This window comes from Neoarius graeffei, chromosome 12, assembly GCF_027579695.1.
Source record: "Neoarius graeffei isolate fNeoGra1 chromosome 12, fNeoGra1.pri, whole genome shotgun sequence".
NCBI classification, from domain to species: Eukaryota; Metazoa; Chordata; class Actinopteri; order Siluriformes; family Ariidae; genus Neoarius; species Neoarius graeffei.
Genome location: NC_083580.1, coordinates 794,642 through 805,525, shown reverse-complemented (window position 1 = coordinate 805,525; position 10,884 = coordinate 794,642). Strand labels below are relative to the sequence as shown.

At 39.1% G+C, this 10,884-nt stretch overlaps 1 protein-coding gene across 2 annotated transcripts in view; it reads right to left on the bottom strand.

The window, feature by feature from the left end:
- Nucleotides 1–7,793: 7,793 nt before the first annotated feature.
- camk2a (calcium/calmodulin-dependent protein kinase II alpha) overlaps nt 7,794–10,884 on the bottom strand; it is a 73,173-nt gene continuing 70,082 nt past the window's right edge. For both annotated transcript variants that reach the window (XM_060935293.1, XM_060935292.1), the window contains 3 exons: nt 10,568–10,662; nt 9,598–9,826; nt 7,794–8,801 (listed from right to left, as the gene is read on the bottom strand). In XM_060935293.1, the coding sequence (XP_060791276.1) occupies nt 8,798–8,801; nt 9,598–9,826; nt 10,568–10,662 (328 nt within the window). In that variant the 3' untranslated portion in view covers nt 7,794–8,797. The remainder of the gene's footprint in view (nt 8,802–9,597; nt 9,827–10,567; nt 10,663–10,884) is intronic.

Genomic DNA, 10,884 nt, shown 5'->3' with positions numbered 1-10,884 from the left:
TGCCACACGTGATTGACCTGGTGATGAGACTCTCAACTGTACATCTGTAGATGTTGCTGAGTATTTTGATTGACATGCCAAATTTCCTCAGCCTTCTCAAGAAGTGATTTCTCTCCAAGCTGGTGAATGTTGTGAGACCAGCTGAGGTCCTCACTGATGCAGGTTCCGAGGAATCTAAAGGTTTTCACCCTCTCCACCTCTATCTCGCTGATGTATATCAGGGTGTGCTGCTCTTTCCTCCTCCTCCTAGGATTAATAATCATCTCCTTGGTCTTGTCTGCATTGAAGGCGAGATGATTTTCCTGACACCAGGCCACCAGTCCGGCCACCTCTCTTCTGTATACTGTCTCCTCTCCCCCAGTCATCAGTCCAGTGACTGTGGTGTCATCTGAAAACTTTATGGTGCTGGTCTGGGAGGCCACACAGTCAGAGGTGAAGAGGGTATACGTACAGCAACGGACTCAGCACACAACCCTGCGGGGTTCTGATGCCTGATGTCCGGTTTCTGACTCTGAGTGCCTGGGGTCTCTCTATCAGAGAGTTCAGCACCCAGTTGCAGAGGGAATGTGTCAATCCGAGGGTGAGGAGCTTTTCAGAAAGTCTGGGTGGTTTGACTGTGTGAAGGAAATTTAGTGAATGAATATTCCTATTCTCTGTGTTTCTGTGTGTTGAGCTCAAGTGGCCTAGTGTAGGGGAGAGCGGGGTAAGATGAGCCAGGGGGTAAGATGAGCCACCCCCTGTTTCTAAGAAACAGTAAACAAATGTGACCATGTGACCACATTCAAAGGGGGGCGGGACCATTTACTTACACTTGTGGAGAGGAGCACCACATGTCAAACTAGGTGAGGGAGATATTTATAAAAATGTGTTTTTGTGCTTTCTAAGTCAATTCCATGTTTGTCCACAGTGAAGATGATTTAGAGAAGACAAAAGTAGAATAATATTTAGACACATTAGGGTTAAGTTAGTGGCTTTCTAAGCTATGATATGAATGCTAATAAAAATAATTTTGATTAGCCTAATCCCCTTTATTAGCATTTTTCTACAAAATGGTGGCCACGGGGTAAGATGAGCCATTAGATGTGGGGCAAGTTGAGCCACTGGCTCAACTTACCCCATTGGTGGCTGAGCTTACCCAATATGGATGACACTTAAGTTTTCACATTTGCTGGTCATATATGACAACAACAACAAATAAACAAACAAATAAATAACATGTTAATATGAATAATATGTTTAAAACGTTTTTAATAAATAAAATAATACCCTCTGTTATTACAGGTGTGCATGATGCCACACTCATACAAAAGAAAAACAGACAGGGCCGCACAGTCCCGTGCAGTTTTGGAGAGAGCCGCAGAGGAAGTCAGGAAAGGCAGGCCTATTCGGGCTGTGGCGAGGGATATGCATTTGGACAGGATGACTCTGACTAGGTTCATTGAAAAGATAAAGAATGGAGAGGTAGAGACAGGTTATACCAAGTTGGTGAAAGTGCATTTCTTCATTGGCCAGATAATCAAATTGGATGTCTTCGAAATAGAGGCAAGATTTCTCAAAAGAAGCCGGTCATGCCATGGCTCTGCAAGAAAGCCGACCTTTGTCTTCAAAGAGAAAGATGAGGCTGCCCTGTCAAGACAGGATATTGTGAAAAAATTGCCCCGCCCCTTTACTGTTGGTGGGACAGCACGGAGGGAGAGGCAAATGGTGTTCCCTTGCAATTTGAATGCTTGGAACATTGAATAATGATGAAATGATTGATGGAATGATTGCTGCATGTTTTAGCAATGTTTTAACCTACTGAAAGAAATAAGATTTTTTGGCACTGTTCTACTGTTTTAGTAATTTCTATAATATAGTATATCTCTCATTCCCTCTCTAACCATCACTCTTTCTATCTATCTACGCATATCTCTCTCTCTATCCATCTATCTATCCCTCCCTATCCCATCTCGTTCTATCACCTCTCTCTTCATCTCCCCTTCTCTATGCAACGGCCCTATCCCCCACTTGATTGACTTGACTTGATTCACTGATTGCATTTCTAATAATAAAAGTTGTTTACTTTGTTAACCTAACATGTTTTGTGTTGGCTCAGTTTACCCCACACAGTGGCTCATCTTACCCCGTGCATGGGGTAAGTTGAGCCACTTGACATTTTTTTTTCAAGAGGTAATATCACTCTAACCATAAGAGCTTATCAATTGTTTTTTGCTCAGATAGTAACAGTACACTTTGAAATTTGGTATGGTGTGTAGACTGGAAGCAAAAATGGCTTTAACATGTAGTTATGATGAAAAATGTAAAAAGTGGCTCATCTTACCCCGCTCTCCCCTACTGAGAAAATTTTTTTCCCACAAGCTGTAATCGCCTTTCTGTGTCTTTGGCTCAACGGCTGGTGATAAGCAGGCTGCCTTGTTTATGCTTCATGTTATGTTATGCCTAACCACGCATCCGCTGCGCATCTCGGAGCACACCAGGTGCATGCTCTAACAATGAACCAATGTTTAGCTTCAAGGGCAAGCCTCAAGCCAATCACGTGCAGACGCAAGCAGTAGGCGAATGCCTTTAAAGTATAATAGATAACAGCCACTAAGACACAACGCAGAGTGCGCACTCTCGGCATCACCTGAGGTGGTGTCATCTTTTTTTCCTGTTTTATGTCTCTTGTTTTATAATATCTACTATAATAAATAACTGAAAAGACAACTGCTAAGCGTTCTGAAGTGTTTATTAGAAGTTTCCACTACAACTGTAATGAATACTGAGCTATAATCCATAAGTAACATTGCCACATATGTGTCCTTACCTTCTAAATGTGTGAGGGCGATATGGCCAGCAGCACTGACAGCATCATCAGTGGACCGTTCCTGTCGATATGCAAATTGTAAAGGGTCCAAGGTGGCTGGGACGGTCCTTTTTATGTGGGTCATAACAAACCTTTCAAAACACTTCATCACAGTTGGGGTGAGTGCAACGGGATGATGGTCAATCAAGCAGGTCACAGTGTGTTTCTTTGGGATGGGCACGATGATGGTGGTCTTAAAGCAGGTGGGCACCGAGGCCTGAGCGAGGGACGGAATAAAAATGTCCATGAACACATCAGCCAACTCCAACAAATAAACCCTGAGTGCCGCCCGCCGAGGGATGTTTTCTGGGCCAGCTGCCTTCCATGGGTTTGTTCTCCTCAGAGTCACGCACATCTCCACCGATGACACAGAAAGTGGTGTGTCCAGCATGTCCTCTGGGGCCAGAATCCTACTCTGTCGGTTGGTGTTCAGGGCCTCAAAGCAAGCATAGAGCCTTACGAAATATTTTGGCTCAGGTTTGACCAAAATTAACCAAAACTTTTAACCAAAATGATACCTTAAAAATAAGACAAAATATTTAAATAAGCTTGATCAAAATTTGGTTTAAAGTTTGGTTTAATTTTGGTCGAGTTTTAGCAAAATTTTGGCTCGATTTTAATTTAAAAATTTTTCTCAATTTCTCATGTACTGGCACTTGGACATTTTTCAAGCTGAAGCCTCCTCCAACTCTGGACTTGGAATTATTCACCTCAGACTGAAGAATTCTCCTCAACAAAATTTGGTTAAGGGATTGATTTTCATTCCTGAGAGTAGTTTTTTTTTTTTATTCAGAGGAACTCTTTTCAGTTCCTAAAGTCAATTTCAATGCTAATGTTCTATTTTTATTTATTTTTTTTTTTTACTGGCCAAATTTCAAGTCTCTGATTTACCTCAGTATAAACTAGTTCATGCTTTTGTTACCTCGAGGTTGGATTACTGTCTCAAAGTTCCAGTAGGAAGATTAAACAAGCTCCAGTTAGTCCAGAACACAGCAGTGAGAGTCATTACCAGAACCAGGAGATACGACCTCATCACCCCTACCTCAGATTAAAGATCCCAAACACTCTTCTTCACAATCTGCTCACAGTGAACATCCTGAACCCTCAGTACTGTGTGTCTTTACCCTTCGACACCTCTTCACTCTAATGGTTTATAATCACACGATTTGGTGTCATTCAGATGAGGACGGGTTCCTTTTGAGTCTGGTTCCTCTCAAGGTTTCTTCCTCATGGGGTTTTTCCATCACCACCATCACCTCAGGCTTCTTCATTCAGGATCTAGAATTAAAACCCGGATTCTGACGTCTGCAAAATGCTGTAAATGTAATTGACTGAAAGGACATTAATGAAAAAATCACGTCTCTCACTCAGAGTTCATTCACTGTTTTTTATTGAGATTTATTGAACAAGATCAGAAAAATCCATCCACTATTTATGAAAGACGCGACCGAGTGACTCTACACGTGAAATCAACAAATTTATTAATATAAAGAATTAGCTAAATAAAGCAGAGATGCTAAAATCACCAAGAGATGAACACTTTTAATCCTATTATATATTGGGTTAATCAAGTCATTGAATGAATTTAATTAAATCTACTTTATGAAATTGTACAATTTTTCAGCAGCGAGCAAAAAAACAAACAAACAAACAAACAAACAAAAATAATGACGATTGTTTAATAATAATCTCTAATACAAATCAGTCGATAAGGTGGTGAAGTGTTTGAGCCCTGAACACTGCTGTAAACTCAAGAGAAGTGCAAGTTTGGGGCCACACACACACACACACACACACACACACACACTGATTAGAGTACATAAAGACTCCATAGTTACATTTAATATGTTGTCACATATTGTGTCTTAGTTTACTGTACATGATATAAATATAAATATGCAAACCACAAATTATCCACCAATAAAATCACATCCTATAAATAGATATACAATCATATTTATGGGTTTTTTTGTGCTTTTATTCACAAGCTTTATATAAATCGTAAATATCACAGTCATTTACAAAAAGACGTGCGGCATGCGTCACGGGTCAACGTTGAAAAGTTAGCAAAAAAAAATTAAAGGTCATCTTTAGCACAAAGGAGTTTCAGTTAGTAAAATGTTCTCAGAGAGGAAGTGACTGTGATTGGCTGGATCAGGTGACCAATCAAAACAAAGCGAGTGACATGGGCAGTATCATCTATGGTGCTAGTTAATAACATGACTAATGCTAGCAAGACAAGCACTAACACGGGGATAAACACTAGCACTTATAACCAACATGACAGTGACATCATTTAACTAAAAATGAATCAAAATTATCCTCAAAATGATGACATTAACGAGCATAACACGTAATAATAAACTAACAGCGAGCTAATTTCACTCCCTCAGCGCTAATCTCATCCACAGATTTTGTTTACTACGTTTTTTTAGCCGCACAACAGTAAGCTGATTGTTAACATAATTTATTAATCATCAAATGAAATTAATTTAAAACCATTTAAAAGTTGAAGCACTCCAATTTAAAAACACAAAAAAGGAAATTCTAATACTATTTCAACTAAAATCAACAGTTAATATCGAAGACTGTTCCCACATTCAGCAAGAAGAGGTAATGGTTTGTTTGATTAGTTAGCTTAGCGAGGTTAGCGAGGTTAACTAGCACCCTTTTCCAGCTGCTTAAATTCGCATGGTCAGGAAACAGAGCTTTATCTGGAAGCTCCACTCGCTTTAACAAGGCAACTTAGCAAGAACGTCCTTCGTGGGCCCGCTAACATAAATCATTAGCATTAGGTAGCATTAGCAGGTTCTGACTAGCCTAGTTTTTTAAGCTATTAAACTTCATACCTTTGATATTCCATAATAATTTACAATGTTCTCTGGTTTTCTTTCATACTTTTGTGTAAAATTTCACATATATATTCCATTTGTGTGAGCGTGTGTGTGGAAAACCTAGCAGGAAATGCCAAGCATCCTCGTGTTTGTCCTGACGGTTCCTGCTCTGAGAGAACATTTCCCTGAACTGCAGCTCCTCGGTGCGTGACGCTGTGATACACTCCGGCAATCTGAGAACAACCGAATGATGACAGCAGCAGAGTTTCAGCAGCAGCCTGAAGTACGAGAAACAACACCTTTAGGAATAAACACAGATTTCTTCTGGTGCTTTTTCAGCTACAGCAAATTAAAAGAAAATGAGTTCACAACTTCAAGGGAATTTTTTTTAACTGTATTTTCAAAGTAACCAATAAGACAAATCAGGGAGGTGATGATCATGAGCACGTTGGTGGCAAATCAATTCAATTAATAATTAATCAATTAGAATAATGTGATAAATAAACAAATCAGTCAGTAATTAATACAACAACTAGCAACTGTATTATAAAAACATAAATTTAACAGAGATCTTTGTGTTTATTACATTCCTAAAAGATGTTGTTGTTGTAATAATAATAAATTTTATATTTGATAAACAGCTGTATGCGGGGTAGCACAGGTCACGATTCACTCAGCTATTTTCCTCATTAGTTCACTGAATATATAAAAAACACACAGGTGCGTAAACGTGTTAAATATCTGCTGCATGCGTCGTCATGTAATTATCGAATTAAATGTTCGTTATCTGTACACTGCACATGGGAGCGTAATAAAGTCATTTTAGTTCACAAACACAACACGAAAAAAAGCAGCTAACGATATTCACGGCAATCCGATTCGTCCACACGCACAAGAGAAGAGATTTTCACTGTAAATACTATTGTTCCGAAAGTAAATAAATAAACAGTCAGCCATGCGATTAAACTGCAAGTAAAAGCTCCCAGAATCAATGAGTACAGAAAGAAGATGTGGTGACGATACCCGAGGTGAGTACGTTACTATCTCGCGAAAATAAAAACTTTCTGCTTGTTTTATTGCAGGTTTACCGTCTCGCGTTGGACATCACTCGCTTTCTCTCTCTCGCATGTGTTTATGGGAAACGTGTCTGAGGGGAAGCTGGAAATAAACTTATAAAGCCTCATCATCTGATTTTCTGGAAGAACTGTTTCAGTGTCTGTGTCCGCACGCCGCTGTGTTACACGCTGCATCTGTCCATCAACATGTTCACCGTAATCCACCTTCATCTGCCCTTCATCTACCCCTCATCTGCCCTTCATCTGCCCTTCATCTGCCCCTCATCTGCCCTTCATCTGCCCTTCATCTGCCCCTCATCTGCCCTTCAGTTGTTTTCTTTTCTTTTGTTTTTATGGTTGCTGATATTACAGCAGAATAAAAGCTTGAAATTTTACTCATCAAAACCTCCCCTGATTGGTTACATTCACCTTTAAACAGAGAGGAGGCGTGGCTTGAGATGTCTGCTAGCTACAGTAGATTTGTAAACATCGTAAATTTAACGTTTATATGCTTTAATGATAAAAATGTGATAAAATGCAGGAAATTAGCAAGCTAGCATAACACTACATGGATGTTCCTGACTAGATATCTCAATATTTCTGATAGTTAGGGAAATATTTGGATATAAATTCTCACCATCTTAAGCCCCGCCTCCTCTCCATTCCACTGATTGTTTATTTATGAAAATCAGAAGAAAAAAATGCCAAAACTGAATAAAATGGAAGCTTGAAGTTGACATAAAGAGCATCATATAATCTGGAGGAAGAACGACATGATAGTGAATATTTATTTGTAAAAAATAAATAATAGCTGTATTATGTGTACTAACTCTAACTCTGCTCAATGATACATTTCACCATAAATTATTAATCTTTAAGAATATATTTTCTCATAATATTAGTTTATAATTTCTATATGTGAATGATGTTCACCAAAAGTCATAAAATTAATATATTTAAATTTTATAGAATTTTTTAGAGTATTTGGATTTTAATAATTATGAAGATGAACACTGATATTAAACTTTATAAATAAATCATTATAATTTCTTACTAAGGTTTAATATAAGATGAGTTTTAAAGTTTGCGACTGTTTTAAATCCAAAACTTTGAAAGTGCAAAGATGATTTACAGATCAGTGACTTCACACAAACTGAAACTGCACTTTCTGTGACTGTAGAGAATAAAATCTCACAGTAAACAAAATAACTTTTATAAATAATCCCATCATTATTCAGGACCTGCCTCACGTTCGCGCGTCTGAGGCACTAACGTCATCAACCTACTGCTAGCATTAGTGTGGTTTAAGCTTCAGCTTATCCCTAGCATTAGCTTTGACTGACAGTTCCTTACAGTTTACTTATTTATTTAGGTTTTTTAAATTTATGTTTGTTTGTAACTTGAGTTTATCTCTCTTTTTTTATTCCTACTTCATCCTGACATTCATCACACTCATGTTTGTGTTTATGTTTGTACTGACTTCCCTCAGGTTTTTTTTAATTTTCCTAATAATTAATAAAGTTATTTGTATAACGCTGAACACTGAAACACCGCGGGCAGGAAATGGAAACTTTATCAGTGGCAAATAAACGGCTAAGCGTTAGCATGCATGCTAATATGTCACTTGCTTCTTTTTTTGATGCTAATGTCAGTTAAGTGTTTATTAATGAAAACAAAATCCAAAACAATATGAAAACGATTTGTGTTTGTCTCTCTGGGAAGCCGTTCAGTCTCTCAGTGGATTATTTATCGTGTAAAGAGACGATAATTTACTGTAACAGTTTTCACATCAACAACAGCCCTGATGACCTGGAGAACATTCCAAGAACAACATTCCAGTCAAATCCACGGAAAGCAACAATGACTCTTAATGTGTGTGTGATGAAGGAAGATGGTGTGTGTGTGTGTGTGTGTGTGTGAGATGAACTCAAGCCTGGATGCTCATGTATAGATGGGAAGCAAAGGATTGTGGGTAGTCAAGCAGCTTCCACAGCGTCCAATCAGCTTACAGAACAGCAGGACCACCAGGACGGATCACACTCCAATAACTCCAGCTGTTTAACTCAACTAACACACACACACACACACTTTAAATGTCTAAAAGCCTGATTAATAATCTTCGATAGTAAACTTATCAGTAAGAAATAAAACACAACTGGCTGAAGTTGATTATTTTCCTCTAACAGCACGTCCCCGAGTGTTTTATTCCTCTCACACCACAGCAGCTTATCGACTATTACATATTTTTATTAAAGAATTACACATCACTTGCCTGCGACCCTGTAGAACAGGATAAAGCAGCTAGAGATAATGAGATGAGATGAGAGATGAGATGAATCACACATCACACTTTTTATCTGTTTATCGTTACAGTTAGTGTTCTGTGGAATGAGTGAGTTCCTGTTCTCACTTCTGTTATAGCAGCGATAAACGCTCACTCCCTCAGGAGTCTCTCTTTATTCTCTCTCAAAGTTAATAAGAAAAAATAATCGCAGCTTCCTGAGAAACTGTAAGGACGTGTAAACTCCTCCTCTGTCCTGAACACGACAGAAACCTTGCAGTTCCAGCTTCACCTCTGGCTGTTACACAGCACTCACACTGGAGACTCCTTCCAGAAATTTCTCCCTAAAGATCAACATTTACAGACATTTTCTAATCTGTTGATTATCAGTTGAGTGTCCGCTGGACACGCCCCTGTCAATGAGCTGCTGTTACTATAGAAACGAGAACATATCAGAGTGAGAGTATTAATATAAACCTGCACTACGGTCAGAGCTGCTGTTAGAGAGAATTAATCAACACCTTCTGACCAATCAGAGTTTAGCAGGTCTCCACTGCTATTAGTCAGTGAGTGTGTGTTTACTTGGTGATGGTAGAGGGCGCTCCAGAGCGGTGAAAGTGGACGATCTGCCATTTTCCGTCACGTCGGTGCCACACGCGAGATTCCTCGGCCTGAGCGGAGCGCGGCGTTCCGTTAGCATCGATGAACTGCGTGATGCGGATGTAGGCGATGCACGCGGCCTCATCGCCAATCAGGTGGATGTGAGGGTTCAGGATGGTGGTGTGTACCGGCTTACTGTTCTTTGACCACACTTACACACACACACACAAACACACACACACACACACACACACACACACACACACACACAGTGTAATTATTGGGGTGTGTGTGTGTGTGTGTGTGTGTTATCATGATGAAGTCATCAGTAACAGTTTTGTGAAACGGTTCTTCAGGGTTTCATTCAGATGCTTCATCATTTTTCACTGAATTTCTGATGGAATGAAGTGAGAATGAACGCGTGTTTCACAGGAAAATCATAAAGATGATGTAAAAGTGATGAAGGAGAAAACACGACAATATCCACAATGACATGTCTGTTTATCACACGTGGACAGAAAGAAAGAAAGAAAGAAAGAAAGAAAGAAAGAAAGAAAGAAAGAAAGAAAGAAAGAAAGAAAGAAAGAAAGAGTTTTCTCCTGCTCAGGGCCATGGTGGCGCATCATGTTTTTGTTAATTAACTACGGAAAATGCTTTGTTTCGTCGTCTGCCCAAACAGCACCTGATGGTAGATGAGATCTGTGTAGATACGACACTGAAACATGTGACTTTCATCCCTTACATCATTATTTATTTAAAAAAAAATCATCTCCATTATCCATGCCATAACTTTTCCACATCAGACCAGTTTAACAACATTTATTGCAATATTAGTTTTTTCCTTTAATTTTTTTTCCGAATTAATTTCTTTATTCTCATTTTTAAAAATGAATTTAAAATAGCTGTACAGAATCGTTTACTGACACCGAAGACCTTTACAATAAAGACTTACAGTTCTCAAAGTAGAAGCGATGGAAGTCGAGTCCCTCCACCAGATTACCCAAAGCTTCAGGCTCAAAGGCCGTTACACTGGGATCACACATCTTCCTACACACACACACACACACACACACACACACACACACACACGGGAGGTGAGTGATAAAATCTTATCAACATGATAATGTTACACAGCGCCGTGGTGTAAAGGGAAATAAATCAACACATCTGTGTTTCTACATGAGACGACGGCCGAGTTTGATCACGATACAGCTCACTGTTCTGAGAAATCAAACATACTGTCAACATTAACGATTGCGAGCGTTAATC